The sequence below is a fragment of the Agelaius phoeniceus genome, chromosome Z (genome assembly GCF_051311805.1).
Source record: "Agelaius phoeniceus isolate bAgePho1 chromosome Z, bAgePho1.hap1, whole genome shotgun sequence".
NCBI classification, from domain to species: domain Eukaryota; kingdom Metazoa; phylum Chordata; class Aves; order Passeriformes; family Icteridae; genus Agelaius; species Agelaius phoeniceus.
Window position 1 is genome coordinate 82,652,124 of NC_135303.1, and position 18,049 is coordinate 82,670,172.

The 18,049-nt window shown below is 34.7% G+C and overlaps 1 protein-coding gene across 10 annotated transcripts in view; it reads right to left on the bottom strand.

The window, feature by feature from the left end:
* SPEF2 (sperm flagellar 2) overlaps positions 1–18,049 on the bottom strand; it is a 75,148-nt gene that overhangs the window by 27,952 nt on the left and 29,147 nt on the right. For 9 of the 10 annotated variants that reach the window (XR_013179811.1, XR_013179810.1, XM_054652122.2 and 6 more), the window contains exons 15-25: positions 17,542–17,789; positions 16,057–16,162; positions 15,108–15,265; positions 13,305–13,507; positions 11,753–11,880; positions 11,517–11,655; positions 7,056–7,193; positions 4,603–4,763; positions 3,538–3,715; positions 2,598–2,757; positions 438–539 (exon numbers count right to left, since the gene is read on the bottom strand). Coding sequence is in view for 8 of the 10 variants with exons in the window: in XM_054652122.2 (XP_054508097.2) it covers positions 438–539; positions 2,598–2,757; positions 3,538–3,715; positions 4,603–4,763; positions 7,056–7,193; positions 11,517–11,655; positions 11,753–11,880; positions 13,305–13,507; positions 15,108–15,265; positions 16,057–16,162; positions 17,542–17,789 (1,721 nt within the window). In the remaining 2 variants the exon portion in view is untranslated. The remainder of the gene's footprint in view (positions 1–437; positions 540–2,597; positions 2,758–3,537; positions 3,716–4,602; positions 4,764–7,055; positions 7,194–11,516; positions 11,656–11,752; positions 11,881–13,304; positions 13,508–15,107; positions 15,266–16,056; positions 16,163–17,541; positions 17,790–18,049) is intronic. The other variant, XM_077171320.1, reaches the window with a different exon arrangement.

Sequence of the window (18,049 nt, forward strand, 5' to 3'; positions counted from 1 at the left end):
CTTGAATCCCATGTTGCTTGAAGAGGAGGGAATCAGAGAAAAAAAATCAATGAAATATGCAATTGCCAAAAATTTCTTTCCCAGAACAAAACATTTCAAATACTGAATCCAATTCAATTGAATATTGAAGTGTGAGTAACAACTTATGCAAAATCTTTTCTCTGATGAATATTTGCTTAGTCATGACAATTAAATTAGATTAAATGAAACAAAAGGAATGAAAATCATATTACAACCTTTAGTACATTTACCACAGAATGACTGATGATTACCACACTAAAAATATTTCCTGATTTCTCCAGATATGACTGACTCTCATTCTTTTTCTTTCTTATCCATCCATTTTGCCTACTGTCTCCGGTTAGTATTGACTAGCATACTAGTCAAATTAGGAAGAACAATCACCTACCAATATAAGTAACCAAATAGTAACATACCCTCCTGTTTCAAGGCACTGAAATATTCTTGCTTTATTTTAACTGCCAGTTCTTCTTTCCTTAATTCTTCTGGGTCTATAGGAGCTGGAGTGGCTTTTGCTCCTGCAGGAAAACAGACCTCTCAGTCTTTAGATTTGCTTGTATCATGAAAAATTTGTGTATCATGAAAAATCACATTTTCCACCTTACTTGATGTGACCATTTATGAGAATGCAAAGGTGGATACTCAGCTGCCAAATGTGATTTACATCTGCAAGTCATGCTAAGGTTAACACTGCATATAAATACCCCAGCATACACAACTCTACTAAAGTTGGTTAAATAACATCCTAAAATGTATTTCTGAATGGAAAATCATGACTCAATAAGTGTGCCTCTCATTTGATCCTAGATGGTCAGAATGTCCTGTTTTACCCTAGTATTTACCTATTTAGTGCAACCAGAACATAAATAAATGTCTTTTGAATAATACTTATTTCTTCTGGAATAAATTCAAGTTTAACAAACTATAATAAATATGCTATGGTAGTAGTTACCATCAAAGAAGTGAAAAGAATTATGCTATAAAAAAAAAAAAAAACACAACAAAAAACCAAAAACAAACCAGAAAGAAAAAGGAGATCTGTTATTTCATGCCCCTTCAAACCTGCACTTCTACCTTGTTTTGACTTACTTATCTAGGAACAGATACAGTAAAGGTATTTTATAATGTTTTTAGAGACTGCGTGAAATTCTGTAGCCACAAAACTTTTACTATTACTCAACAAAATGAAAATATTTTAATTGCTTTATCCTAGAAGAAGAGCAGATGGAGATGTTACAGAAAAAATATAATGATATCTGCATGATACATAAGGTCAACACAAAACAAATGGTCAGTTCTAGAAGTGATAAAACTACATGTGGTAAGTTGTATCACTCTGTTACCAGCCCACAGCTCCCTCGGGAGTTCTCATGTTACAGGAACACTACAGTAACACTGTATTTGAAATGAAATCAAAGTCAATACTTTAGTCACAAATCCATCAGTTCATACTTCATCTTCTACTAGGAAGAAGGCACAGCTTTCTAGCTGCAGTTCTGGATTCCTGATTTCAGATAATCTTGTACCCGGTTTGAACAAAAATTTGGTTCCAATAAGCAATCCACAAACCTCAAACTAGCATGCAACAACAGCTGCTGAGTTTTATCACAAAACTTTTCTAGAAGTCTGAAAATCTTTTACTCTCTTGGCTAAACTGAGATGCTAAAATTAAGCCTAAGGCTCCCTGGGGCTCACAACTGGCTAAGTATTTGCAAGGCTAAGCTTCTGTTCACTCTGTATGGGCAGAAATAACCAGAGAGAGAGAGAACTGAGCACAGTGCAAAAGAAACTTCTGTCAAAGAAAAAAAGTCAACTGTGTTATGCTCAATAACTCTGCAATTGCAGCTTTCTAATTTGGAGTATATGAATTTCAGGCTACCCTACACCCACAGGGCCTGAACTTCTCTCTTGCTATGTAGAATATCTTAACAAAAGACACAAAAGTTTAGGGTACAGGCCTTGCTTCCTAATGAAGTTATGACACATTGCAGACAAAAGGTGAAGACTACATAAACTACTATCTGCACAAGGAAATAGTTGTCAGAAAATGTATAAACAGCCTTGTTATATGTATAAATGTATATATGTATATATGTTAAATGTATAAACAGCCACAACTTCTTTCAGCACACTGCCTGCTTTTTCTCTCTTGGAAATAAATTTTGTGTTTTCACCTGGTGGGATAGGTTCTTTCCAGGCCTATGTGCAAAACTTACCTCAATAGGAATCTGCTCTTTTTTAGGACTTCAGCTGTCAAGTAGGCATAATTTATTTTACTTGATAAACTAGCTTTAACTGTTCCATTCCAATGCAGAACATGAAGAAAAAATAATTTTTACTTCCCATTTAGAATATTTATTTCTACATGTAACAACTACACATGTTTAAATAAATGGAATTGCCATTCAAATGCCTTTCCCCTCATTTATCACTATCAGCTTTTTATACTGACATCACATTTTAAAAGAGAAATTATATCCAAATTAAATCTGTTGGGTTATTCATTTCTGTATTATTCATATATTTACATTTCAATTATTTCAAGCACTGCTAAAAAAAGCCTGCATTTTAAATACCTTTTTTTTTAGGAGGTGATTTGGAAGATGCATTTTTGGCACCTTTGGTATCTTTCCCAGCCTCTTTGCCTGGTTGTTTCTGTGCAGCTTTTGAAGATTTCTGTTTTAGCTGACGTTCATTTTCTTCCTCCATTTCTCTAAACTCAATTTCAGCTGTTACCTTGACACCACAGTCACACATAGTACAGTACATAGTATCAGCTCTGTGCAACTACTGTTTTAAATAACCAATGCTTGCTGAAAATACTTGATGAGAAGTAGACACATTAAAAAAGCAAAGGAGATATTTTAACTAATTGACTAAATTTTATTTATCAAAAATAAAAGTCTGCAGCAGAAAAGGAAGACAGAGCCATACTGAGTTTAATTCTTGCAGCCACTGTTTGTGCTTGAGGAAAACATTAGAAAAGCAAGAATCAACAGTACACAAAGCAAGCCTAGAGCTACATGATAAGGGGGCATAAATTAATTTATTTTAAATGATCAAAGAGAAAATAAAAATCTAACCTAGAAACCAACCATTTGAAAATCTTACCTAATTTACTTTAAGCTATATAGAAAAAAGAATGTAACCATAGGGTCTGAACATGTGAAAGGTTTGAGCAAACACTGCATCACAGGATTAAACTTAATCCATCTTCTCACACTTCTATTGAGGGATAAGAGAAGAGTTTATCATGGAAGAAGATACATAGAGGCAACATTTGAAATATTTCTCAGTAATGGAATGAAAGGCTCCATTATAAATATGGAGGTGCTGAAAACACACACTCCAACATTTTCCTCATAGAACTATAAACATATTCAATGGGAATATCAGTGGTGGAGCAAGACATATGAAACTGAGATAAACAGTGCAAAGATGATGTGTTTAGACTGCCTCTGAATGGGGGGACTTTGTACAATCCAGACATCTTTAAGTAAATAAAACATTCCATACCATATCTGATACTGCTGTTACTGCTGCTTGCCATGCATCAATGACAAGATTTTTATCATCCCTGTAAGTGGTCACTCCATTTTCAGAACTATTTTCCTTAAGACTCTTCTTCTTAGTTCCACTCTTTTCTGACTCTGTATTACCTGGTGAAGGTGGTTTCAAAGAAACTAGAGGAATCCTCAAAAATAAAATATAAGGAATAATTTAGATACTGCTTTATAAAAAGTGTCAATATCTACATTGGAGAATACACTGAAAGAATGGAAATAGTATTTTCAAAATTTGCAATAGCAAAAAAAAGGGAGGAACTTTCCTTATGACCAAAAGTAATGAGCTGTGTATATGGCCAGAAAAATGTCCAGTTTAAGTGTAAGACCTAAAAAATAATAACAGATGGATAAAATTACATCAAGTGACTGTTTGATCTGCTGATGAATTCCACATTCAGACACATTATTTAGATAATTTCTTAATTCACTCTAATTAAGCTAAAAAATTGGGTGTTATTACTGATGGTATTTTCTATATTGTGAAAGTATCAGGTGGAATCCCTCATCTTTTAATATGGCATTCAGTTTAGTACATCTTTATAGGTTGCTTTGATTTACATCTGTTATTACATAACAGTTAATTTGATTTACATTTACATAAAATTGATAACATTTAATTTTATTTATTGGCACAAATTTTAAATCAACTAATGTTCCACAACAATGCTTTACATATGTGAGGATTGTGTTGTAAACTATCAGCAATATAAAGGAAAGAAGGAAACATTTCTATAATAGTATATTTCCTCCTGAGGCAGCTTTTAAAATGTTTTGCAATTCAGCGATGCATTGGTGAATATGATACAGATAAATAAGCAAAAAATGAGGGATAAATGTAACCTCTAAAATTATTTGAGATTCATCATTTGACTATAATCCCTGGTTAAAAATTTCTTATTTCTCCATCCTTTGAAATATACATATATCTAATTCCATATACTCCAAAAATCTATCAGTGCATCCTATTTGTTCATTTTATGTGCTCTATTTGTTCCATTTTATGCTGAATTTCTACCTTCTTGGTTCATCTTGATCTTCCTTCTGCTCTCCATTAATAATATCTAACAACGGGATTCTAGTAAAATCTTGAGTGTCTTCTGTTGGGATTTTTCCTTCCATTGCCCTATAATAGTCATGAAGAAGTCTCTTTGTATCTTGGAAACGATCCAGTTCAACCTGAAGAAGAAAGGACAAAGAGATTGCAATTCAACATATCACAGAATAAATATTTGTTATCACATGTTAATAGAATCAATTCTAAATTTTAAGAGTTTCAGGGAGAGCAGTCATTTTTGTTTTAAAATTGATAATATACTGCATGCATATTTCTACTTACATCTATAATGTATTCACACTGTCATTTCTAGGCAGCAATAAGAATCTTAATTTTTAAAATAGGAAAAGCTATTTACAATAAAAAATGTTCAACGCATTCAATTTAATTACAATATATTATGATGAATATATATATTTCCCAGTAGCAAGTACATTAGTGCTGACAAATTACATGGATCTTCTTGTTCAGAAGAACTAAAGTCTTAAAAGCATAAAATAAAAAGGCTTACATGATGGAGAAAATTTTCAAAGTCATACAGTTTTTCTAAGTACCTAAGTAATCAACAGACTTTGAACACCTAAGTGTCGTGATCTTTTTGTGTGAATCATCTCAGAAGAAATCAAGTAAGATTCATGAAACATTTAACACCTGTCATGTTTTGATTTATTGATTCAGTATGGTGTTAGTTCCTAACTGACAAAACAGTACTAAATATTCATGGGAAAATGTACAAAACCACATTCACAAAACAAAGGATAAAACCTTTGTGGTGTAAACCAGCACTTATCCATAAGTTAAGGAGGAAATATCTTCTAGTATAACTGTGTGCATAGAAAGGAATGAAATCTGATAAACGGCATTTATACAAATCTATGTGTTTACACAGTTACAGAGCCACCTGGGGAATATATGTAACCTCTAACAGAAAACCCCACAAATGGAGAGCTCAATGACAAAGAAGCCTATTTTTGGCTGCTTCTAAAAAGAGTGGTTATTACAGAAAGATATATTTTTATTTTATATATATATTTAGTCCTGTAGTTTTAGGATTAATAATTAATTTATTTGGGGGAATATGTACTAAGTAAAGCAAGAAGTAATGTTTTCTATTATTTTTTTCTTTATGAAAACAAAAGCTTACATATGGTTGATATGTGTTAATAATTTTAAACACTTACTGTGCATGTCCACAAAAGATTCATATTGAATCTCCACTGAACTCCATCATACATGCCCATGAAATTCTGTTAGAACTAGGATTGCAAAGATATAACTAGGAGAATAATAGAATATTTATGCTCTGTAGTATAACTTTGTCTCCTTTATGCATATAGTTCAAGATGGATTTTTTTAAATATTCATGACTATAAATATCCTAGTTACAGAACCAATGAGGTTCAGATAGTCAGCAGTTATTTGCTATTTTGACCTCTCTTTTGTCAGTGGCCCAAAGTCTTTATTTAGGGCATTATGTAGACTCTTTGTAAAACAAGTTAACAATCTCCTTACTATAGCCCTGACTATTTCAGAAACTTTTCTTGAATTACAACAACACTCACATGAGATAAGAGAGTGGATCCCTTTTTTATTAAACATATAAAAATAGCAGAGAGAATTAAAGGGCTGAAACCCCACCCTAAACTGCTTAGGCCTGGCTTTTTCAGCTAAATTAGCATCACAAGGCAGGTGTTTAAAACACTGTTTTCATTGTCTTTAAATTTGCCAAAACATTCACAGAATGGTCACTTCAGTTTGTACAAAAGCCTGTCTAGCCAGTCTAGTCAAGAATACTCCAATCCAGTTCTAAACTAATTTTATGCACCTAGAACAGCAGTAACAGGGAAATCTTACTTTACTGCAGGACTGAAGGGACTCTTGAAAACTTTGAAGTTACATATCTCAAAGCTCAGTCATATTTGAAAAACAGCAGCAAATGACATCTCAATCTCAAAACATAACTTGATTCTTTAGGGATTCTTTTTGTTAGTCAGCAGATAAAATTTCAAGCCACATCAGAGAAATAAACTTGAGATATGGGAAATACTATAACATCAAGCTGTGAATGATGTAATTCATAAATTAAAAGGAAATGTCAATATGATCACAGAAGGATAAAGAACTGTAACATTTATGTCACAAAACTCAAGATGATTCATTGGAATTCAAAAAATGCAAAAAGTAGCAGTATATAAGAGAGATTGAAAGTTTTGGGGGTTGAACAACAATAGTATTTTTTTAATCTTTCCTGTATTCCAAAGTTAAATGTATGGAATATAATCTCTTTTTTGTCTCTTAACTTTGTCTATAAATTCAGAAAACACATGAATATTTGCTTAAGTAATTTTTAATCTTTCACATATTTGGAGCCAACCATATGAAATTTCTCTCAGGTTTACTGCAGCAGTCCATACCTGCATAAGTGTAAAGAAATGGTTCATTGCAATCCCCCTACGATCTGGTAACCACCCTTCATTCATTATACCAGTACGTTCCAGCTCTGCTTCTTCCCTTCTGATGTCACAGATATCCCAGAGAAGATCTCTTAGGTCCTAAAACAGAAAATCAAGTATGGTGATTAATTATGAAAGAAAGACTTAATTTTTTTTTTCCCTGGGTATAGGGCAACATTCTATCTGGGGCTTTTTCTTTATTATTATAAATATCAACACCTGGTCAGGTCACATGTCTACAAAGGGCTGACAGAAAATTTCTTTACAAGTGTCAAGTGTGCCAGAGAGAAGAACACAAAGGTATGAGTTCAGTGTGCAGGCAGCCTTGTTTTCCTCAGGCAGAGATAATCTACCTAAGCTAGACAAATATGACACTATGAATAGCTAAGCTGTCAACTGCACCAACAACTTTGCACTTGAATGGTTTGCTAATTAATATGCTAAGAATAGTACTCTCAGGGGATGGGCAATATGAAAAATACTGAGAAAATTGTGTCAGGTTTCAAGTGATTTTCAAACTTGAGTCTCTTCCACACCAGTTTTCTCTAATGTTTATTTAATTAAGGGCTCTTCAGCTAGTGACAATGTCAAATAGCACTATGGGGCTCACTGACAGCACTGAGGGCCTACTAAGCATAAAACATTATGCAACTATTTTGTTCCCTATTGTCATCTCTGCATGGATTTAGTGTGACAGCCCATTATGCGTAAGAGGTTATGGGAGAAGAGTGCTGTTAAATACGGTGCCAAGGTAGGACAAGATGAGATGTCTCCAGCTCCTGGCATTTCTACACTACCTGACCTGGGACAGAAGAAAAGGAGAGGAGCTTAGGCTTCTGGTGAAGTGATTCCATATTCACCAGGTCTTGGTTGCAACCTATTATATCAGATTCTGTATCTCTCCCCCTGTCTGAAGACTTCAAATAAATCCACTTGTCCTCTGTTGGACAAAAGCCACAAGGAAGTCCCTGGGTTACCTAACATATCAATGATGGCTAGAAGGTAGTCAAGATGCAGGCAATCAGATATTCATGGCTGTTCACACTGTAGAATATGTATATAAGAATATGCTGCTGGGTGAAAAATATTTAAGTGTATGTTATGTCTATTGGCAGCGGTGAGTTGCCCTTGGCTGGGTGCCAGCTGTCCACCAAACTGCTCTATCACTCTTCCTCACAGGAAAGGGGGAGAAAATATGATGGAAAAATTCATGCATCAAGATAATGATGAGGACATCACTCACCTATCACCATCATATGCAAAACAGACTTGATTTGGGGCAATTAATTTAATTTAATGCCAATTAATAACAAAGCAGAATAATGGGAAATAAACCGAAAAACACCTTTCCTCCATCCATTCTTCTTCCCAGGCTTCATTTCACTCCTGACTTTTCTCCTTCTGAAATGGCACGGGGAAAATGGGGAATGAATAATTAGGGTGAGTTCATGATACATTTTTATCTGACACTCCTTTCCCTCACACTCTTTCCCTGCTCCAGGGTGAGCTTCCTCCCATGGAGTACAGTCCTCCATCGAGTTTTCTGATGCAAGCCTTCCCACAGGCTTCAGTTCTTCAACAACCACTCCAGTGTGGATCCTTTCTGTGTGTGCAGCCCTTTAGACTGTACTGCTCCAGTGTGAGTATTCCATCAGCAACAGCTCCTGCCAGGAACCTGCTCTGGCTGGGCTCTCCCCAGGCTGCTGCTTCTTCACAGCATGCCCACCTGATACAGCCTGGGTGGACTGCATGGACTGCAGGGTGGAGATCTGCTTCCCTGAGGTCCTCCATGGGCTTCTGTGGAACAACCTGCATCACCACAGCCTTCTCCACAGGCCACAGGGGAATCTCTGCCCTGGTGCCTGGAGCACCTCCTCTTCCTTCTTCTTCACCGTTCTTTGTGACCATAGAGCTGTTTCTCACATTTTCTCACTCCTGTCTCACAGCTGCCATGCTTTCTTACAGAAGCCACCTCTGCAGCCCCTTTACCACAAAAAAACTTTCATATAAATGCAATACCACACAAAAAACCACACTAATGTTTTGTACAACTGATGTAAAACTTTTTCCAGTATGTTTCTTAAACATGTAACATGAAGGATTTTCCTCTTTGTCCTCATATTATTTAAGTCATAGTTTTGATTTACTGTAAGCAGTGGAGAAAACTGCAGAGGAGTACTGTAAGTTATATTCCTCTGGCAGAAGCTAAAAGCATGTTTTATGAGTATCTTCTTTTTCTCTCTCTTTCCACAATGAAGCAGCTTCTCTCTCCTTTTCTTGTAGTGAAGTGGTGAAAAAACAAAGAAAGGATGCATTTGCTCAGTCCTCTCCTATTTGGAACAAGAAAAGTAGTGATAGCAAGCAACTGATCATACTCAATGATAGCAATCTAATGAGAGAATTTGGAGAAATTTCTGGAAGACAGATAGAGATGTGCTGCTGAAGTGTATTCTATCCATGGTAATTCTCTGTTTGGATATTTAGGATGTGAGCTGGTTTTGGCTGGGGAGGAGTTAATTTTCTTCAGAGCAGTGACTACGGGTTATGATTTGGACTCATGCTGGAAGCAGTGCTGATAGCACAGGGATGATTTTGTTACTGCTCAGCAGCACTTGCACAGCACCAAGGTCTTTTCTGCTCCTCACCCCAACCCACCAGCAAGGGGGCTGTGGGTAGCAGGGAGCTGGGAAGGGACACAGATAGGAGAGCTGTCCCCAAATGACCAAAGGGACATTCCATTCCATATGGCACCATGCTCAATATATAAAGCAGAGGGAGAAGAAGGAGGCAGAGGGCACACTGGGGTGGTTGTGTTTGACTTCCCAAGTCACCACTATGTGTGATTGGACCTGGCTTTCCTGGGGATGGCCAAACACCAGCCTGCCCACAGGGAGGGGTGGATGAATTCCTCGTTTGCTTTGCTTCTGTGCACAGCTTTTGCTTTGCCTGTTGAATTGTCTTGGCTTTCTCACTTTTACAATTCTCTCCCCCATCCCACTGGTGGTGGGTTAATGGCTTTGTGAGGTTTGAGTGCAGGCTGGGGTTAAACCACAACATCAGGCCAAAGTCTTGGCTGGCCTCTGGGCTTTGGGCCTTTAAGGAATTATACAGACATCACAAAATGGGGTGGGTTTTTACATTTCCTGGTTGATATCAGAGAAATTTATTTTTCAGATATTACAGCTGGTATTTTCCAGTGTTTTAGGAAGGGTCAGTCTGAGATGATAGTGTTGAGGAGTCTGTGAGTTTGAGGAAAAACATTATGAAGATTGTCAGTCTTTCAATTTCCTCTTTCCTTCTAACAGCAAGGAAGGATGGCTGATGGAATTAATACATTCAGGGAGATACAATGAGCATGGCTTTACCAGCATAGAGGAAGATCATCTTCACAATCACCCACAGGTTTGGGATTCACAATGGGTGAATGGGTTATTTAAAAAAAAATTCTGAAAATCATATATTCACTCCTAAGTGCTTAGGTTTATCACAGTATCTGAGTTCCACTGCATCATACACAAATATAACCTCCTTTTCACATACCTTGAGCTGGATAATGCCAAACATGGATTTCTGTTATGAACAAAAGGCCAAACATTTTAATTTTATCTTTTTAAAATATAGGACAGAGTGATTCCAGTCTTTTTATAATGCCATTCAGTAGAATTTAGGAATATGGATGATGATTTTTCAGTCATCTACTCCATTCTCTTGGAATATTTCGATGGAAAAGGAGGTCCAATGCTTTTTCCATCTCAGATGAATTAATCCACCATTCCTCAAATGTTCTCTTCAACTAAAAATGTTGTCAGTATTCCTTTTCTCCTTTTTGGGGAGCGTTTCTGATTGTGCTCAACTAAAAATCATGTCTGTTCTGGAATGGAATCTGATGAATTCAAAGATAGCTCTACTTTTGGATGATACTAAATCTGGCTCTGAATTTGTTAGGACATTTAGTTATTGATTTTTGTGAAAAAGAACTCTCAGGACATGACCTAAAAAAGATCTATCTAAATCAAAACATCCCAAGAAATTCTATGTACTTTGTATGAATCAGTTTTAGAAAGCAGAGATTATCATATATAATTTACAGAAAAAATAAAACACTGCCAAGATTTTTTGGATTGTGATAGAAATATTCGACTTGTAAAATCTCTGAAAACCACAAAATGTTAAAAAAAAGAGAGCAGAGAAATATTTATTTTACCACAACGCCACAGCAAGATGTAAGAAAATTACAGGCAAAGAATAGAGGAATAATTTTAAAGGACAGATTATGCACAAGAGGAAAAGACATAGTTTAAGAAGAACTGTAAAGAGGAAGAAAGAAGTTAATAATATGATTCATCAAGCTGATGTTATATCAAGCTTGTATACAAGGAAATAATAGTCTTGGGTATATTGTAATTTCTGTCATTTACTTACAGTAACCCTTTGGTGTAGTTCAGCTTTTGTTTCCTCGTCATCTTGCAGCTCATCAGCAATTGAATTAAAATCCGCTTGCCATTGAGATACAAACTCCTGCTTAAGATGTGGACGTTTCAAATAATCTTGAAATTTTTTTCTGTAAATTACGGTAAAAATAACTTTTGGGTTACAGAATGGCCCATGAAAAATACAAAATGCTAATATTAACGTAATAAGATACTATTCCTACTTACCTAATATCTGCTGTGTAATGAATTATAGTGTACTGTTCATCCCTTAGACATCTAAGTACAGTTTTGATCGTATTCATATAAGTATTTTCTACCACTTCCCAGTAGGGTACTAAAAAATCAATTATCTCCTGTGAATTGTTAAAAACATCAAAATTAATTGATTCATTTATTGGTAATTAATCTACCTGTAGCATTAGCAAATACACAAAAACATTATTTCATGAAATCATATTATTGATTTTTTTTCACTATGTATTTCTTTTGGTTTACAGCTGATTACAGACATTGTACCAACATATATATTTATTCTGTGACTTCTTTGGGAAGAAGTGGTAGGTCTCTAAAGGAACGTGAAATTCCAGCAGAATATTCCAGTATTTGGTTTGGATATGCTCATAAAATAAGTGATGATACTGAATGATCACTGAGTAAGAAAATTTGGTCATTCATAACTGTTTGAGCTCCTAAAAATCTAAGCTAACTGCCTAGTGTTGCAAAAGTGATGTTTGACTGACTGACTGTTATGAAATGTAAATAAAGGCCATGGCCAGAGGAAACCCAGCATATGTGAGCTGATTGCAGTTAACAGGAAAAACTGGTAAACATTAGGAAAAAAATTACAGAACAAATTTCAAATCATCATTTTCCACCCTTGAAAAATCTGAATCTCAAAAACCGCATGCAGTCCCAGACACTCCTCTCAAAAAATTTACAGAAGAACTAGAACAGATTATAACTGGATTGGAGAAAAAAGCAACATTCAGCAAAATGAACAATTAAGAGATGCTTGTCATATCTTAAATGCCCTCAGAGGTTGATTATAGAATTATTATTCATTGCATCTCCCAATATGTGAATTAGTGTCACCGTGGATTAGGGTCATCAAATGATCCAAGCAAAGATCATGGTTTCAAGTGAAGTAACAGAAATATTTTTTCAGAGTTAAAATAATTATGCAAGCTATGTCACAGAGAAGAAAAAGTAAATGGCTTCAAAAAAGCTACTAAAACAACTAAAAAACAATCATGGAAGAAAAGTCCATTGAGAGGTACTAAGCACAAGATACAGAAATACAGCCATTTCAGAAAACCCCTAAATTTCAGATCACTAGAATCTGAGCAGATGTCCTTGGGGAGAAAATATTAGGAAAAAAATATACTAGGAGAAAGATTAGTGCACACTCTCCTCATTCTTACTCTTTGTATGAGAACCACAGCTTACTCTTGTGAGAGAAAGAAAAGTGATCTAGTAAGCTTGTGTTAGTATTTCATAATAGTAAAAAGCATTACTGTTTTGGCAGCTGTGTTCTTCATGATAATTACAAAGAATTAAAAAACAAAATTAAATTTGAAAGTACAATTTCTTTTTTTATGTATTTTAGTAGCAACAGTTCTTCGTATATCTATCACAAAGTAATAGCATACTTTTTATTGAAAAATATTGAAAAAAACAACATGCAATGATGCAAAATATGTTTAGGTAGGACATACATAAAACACTAATAAAAATATATACTTTGATATTTAAGATTTTCAGTTGGAAGTTAGTGTACCTGAGGAAGTGGTTCATCTACATAAATCCATTCATCTGATCCTGGTTCAATCATTGGTGGTGCCTCAGATGAGGGAGAAGGCTCATCTGTGACTGGTAAAACCTTTTCTTCTTCATCTGTGACTGGTAAAACCTCTTCTTCATCTGTAACTGGTAAAACCTCTTCTTCTTCTGGTGGTGGTGGTGGTATTTCTTCAGCAGACCCTTGATATGAATGAGCAAATTAATACTTCAAATGTATTTTAAGTATCAATAAACAAAATTAGACATTTTTGCTACTCTCACAGGTTCAAAATAACGGAACAGATTCACTGTTTCATTACTTTAGGTGTTGTTCATCAAAAATATACTCATGAAATCAGGAATTCTCAATGAAGATTGAATCAGTTAACACCTAAACAAATTCAACATCCATAAATCCAAGGGCCCTAACAGGACCCATCCCCAAAGGCAGAGGGAGCTGGCAGACATAATAGCTAGCTGGGAGACATGAGCTCCCAGCTCATTATCATCTTTGAGAGGCCATGGAGATCAGGAGAGGTGCCTGAGGACTGGAAGAAAGCAAATGTCACCCTGGTCTTCACATAGGCTAGAAGGAGGACACAGGGAACTACCAGTCAGTCAGCTTCATTTAAATCTCTGGAAAGGAGATCAAGCACATCATTCTGGAGATCATCTCTATCCACATGGAAAACAAGAAGCTGATCAGGAGTAGTCAGCATGGATTCACTAAAGGGAAAACACACTTGACTAACCTGATACTCTATTCTGGTTATATGAACCTAATAGTGAAGGACAGCTTGAAAGCTATGAACGTAGATATGGAATTAAATTTTATTAGTTTAACACCCCAGGTATTATTTTTAATTACCCCTGGTAATTAAATTATTATTAATTATTTTAAAATTCTATTAATTTTAAATTATAGATTTAAATTAATTATTTTTATTACTCCAGGTATTTTTCCTTAGGGAGAAATAGGCCTTAAATACTTCTATATAACAGCTGGATTCTAAATAGAAAATCTTCACTTCATTTGCAACAATAGGAATTTTGCTGTTGAATCTAGCAGGGCCATTAATTATATAACAAGCATATAAAAAAACCCTATGAACTAGAAACTGTGCACAGGAATAATGGCATAAACTTTTACTATTACAAGTGCTTTTCAAGTTTGGTTTTCTTTTTTTTGGTGGTAGAAGACATATGAAGATTTTCTCATTATAGTTATGAAAAAACCTCTGGTTATTTAGAGATCACTATCGCTGATTTACATGATGCATTTGTCCCCTTGGATGATTCATCTGTTTCTCTTTTCTTTTTTTTTTTTTAATAATTTTAAATTATTCCTTCTTTCTGGATAATAAGGAGGAAAAATGAAACTAAGATGTACCAAAATTAAATGTCAAAACCACTTATACTTATCCATATTTTTATGCTGCTACTGATATATGATATGAGGTACTGACTGTATGCTCATAATAGCAAGTTAGACATTCTTATACAATTATGCTATCCCATAGATGACGATGATGGCTGTAATTTTTAAACCAGGAAGAAAGGACTAAATTTAATGCTTTAAATTTTATGTGAAATTGGTCCATGTACTCCGAAAAGGTGAAAACACAACAGAAAAGTTCAGGCTTCTGGTGCAGTTATCACTAACTGGCAAATCCTCAGATTTTTTCAGGGGCAGCAAAAATGTAGGTTTGACATTTAATTTTATATAGTAACTATTAGTGTTAATTATAAAAGACAAAGTCTTTGTTACTGAATTCTAGAAAGTAAGACTATGAAAACTTACTTCTATTCTGATTTTTCACAATTTCTTCTATTATAATTTCCTTCACTGTTTCACACACAAGACTTTCTTCTGTCTCTGCATTTACTTTCACTAGGTTGTTTTGTTGGACTGAAAACCATTTCTCTAATTTTGGCCATGTCTTTAGGAAGCCTGAAATCCTACAAAAATCATATCAATGTATGAAATTAAAACCTAACTAATGGAAAACAAAACATTTTCTAAAATTGATAACTAAAAGAAAAAGCAGATCATCTAATTTAACAACTAAAACAACTCCACCCACAACAACCCCATCATTTTAAATATAAGAAAGTTTTCAAAATTCTATTGACACCTAATAATATATTTCTTACTCTTTCATGTCACAAGCTATATTTACTTTCTAATATCACAATTAAACTAATAGTAATGCATAATATAATAGTCTGAAACAGTTAGCAGTATCAAATATTGAGAAGAAAGAATTGTTCTTTATTTTCCTCTTTGTGAAAAGTTAAACATCTAGTGATTCAATTTAAATTAGAAAACTAAGTGGTTTTTGTAAATGTAGAAGTGGAAAATAACATTTTACAAAATCTCTAACTCAAATCAAGTGTATTTCACTTAAAGCCAGTCACATGTGTGACAGACCTCAGATGTAAAGGCACACATAGATACACACACACATATATATACAGAATGTATACACAGTTCATGCAATATATACCTGAAAATTAAATTCCCCTTGGAACAATAGCCTGGAAATCAAAACACAAGAACTTATTTTCCAGGAGGATTTATATTGTGCAGAAAATGAAAATACCCTTTAGGCTCCACATTATAGAAAGGTCTAAGTAAATTCTTAACATTAAGCACTGTAAGTACTGTCCTGGATCACACATGAGATTCAGATCAGTTACACGCCTGAACATCGGGCTGAAGTAATATTTTTGTTCTTCATATAACTTACCTATGTAGCAGCTGCTCCCTAGCCAAGACAATATTTTCTTCTAGGATTTCAGCATCTGAATTTTGATTGCTGCTCTTTTCAGACTGAGATGCCTTTCTTTCATCTACTATGTGGAAAACCAATATATAAGCATATATTCAAAGAGGCAATTATTCAGACAGTTATTCACCCAAACTACAATAATAATTTTAAGAACAAATTCAGTGTTCCTTGATCTTAGATTTCTTAACGTAAAAGTTGGGTACCACCCAACACCAGCAGGGTGTCCTGCGTCTTCCTCTGTTTAAGTGCACAGCCAATTATAGCACTAACATTTCCTAGTGGATGCTTTTAAGCCATAAAAATCTCCAGTTGGAGACGCGGAGCATTCCTGTGTGACCATTTCAGGCTTATCTACTCTACCAGTTAGAAGGTATTTTCCCAGTTTCATCCAAAGTACCTACTTTTCACAATGAACAGACATCTCACTTCATTAAAAGACAAAGTATTCTCTCTTTCTGAGTTCTTCTTTAAATTTTAAAAAAGCCTTTAATTCATTAGATTTTTAATTGTTCTATTGATTCTTTCTGTCATCACATTTATATCTTATGAAATAAATTCTATGTGTATTTCTGAGATGATAATAAATATAACTACATGTTACAAGTGTTTTGGCAGCATAAGGTCTTAAAATTAGCAATTTTCAAGTCTCTGTACATTTATCCTTGCCAGATTTCTAGCAAAAGCTCTATACATAAAAGCTCCATACATAAAGGCCAAATGTACATGGTGCTTTAACTCAAGCTATTTGCCATCTATGCACTGCAATGAAAACTACAAAGAAGAATCTCCTCCTAATTTGGATAATACATGACATACTCATTAAAAAAAAAAGTCTGTTTCAACAAGGTCTTAAATTGTGTGGTCTGGAAGTGAAACAGCTCTCAAAAAGCCTTTGATGTCTTTGCCTTGTTTGACCAGAATTGACTTCAATTTCTGATCATTCACTGACTAACTGAAGACAAGACAAAGGCAGTAATCAATAGGGAATTTATTCTGGCATTCTCAGGGAATGAATATTGGCTCATCCCTCTGTCTATAATTTCCTTTTTCCCTTTATAAGTGTGTCTCCTGAAGAAAAACACTATTTACAGACACACACTTGTAATGCAGTGTATTCTGCATCTATTATAACTTGTGTTTTTTTCCTGCTGCTGTTTTATGTGATATCTAACACCACCCACTGTGCTATCTTAGCTGCAATGAGAGTAAAAATACAACATATACACATGCACTTGCCCACTTTTGATCTGCCTTTGACTGAAACAAACAGAAGTATTTGGAATAACCTGGAAGTATTCAAGGTACAATTAACAAGTGATACTGTGAGATATAAAGAAATTGTCCAGTAATGCTATTTTGCATTATTAACTACAAGATTATTAACTACAAGATACAAGATATCTGCTTGTCATTTTACTTTGTTCATAGGAGTTGGAAACTTACACTTCATGTTAGCTGCACGTTCCAGTACCAGACTGTCCGAAATATCCAATAATATAGAAACATCAAATGCAGGGGAGGTAGGAGGAGGCTGGGCAGGGGCTCTGGGATCTATAGCAAGGGACAGCTTTTCAGAAATTGGATCTTTCGCTTCTACATCAATCCCTGTATAGGATTTTTCAAATAGCTTTGCCTGATTAATTGTCATTGGAAACCCCTCCACAATCCACCCCTTCTCTGGTGGTATTTGGCTAAAAGGAAATGAAGAACCAGAATTACACAGTGAAATGATAGCTTAATAATAAAACTGAAATAACAGCTTGCTCTAGCCATCATGCATTCTTAATTCAGTACATTAAATTTCCTGATGCATACAGAATACAACAGATATTAGACTCTAAAGTAATGGATTTTAAATCAGAAGAAAATAACATCAAGTCCAATTAAAGTGAAAAAATCAGAAACAAAACTATTTTTGCTGTGTTGATAAATAAAGATTTCAAAATCACTC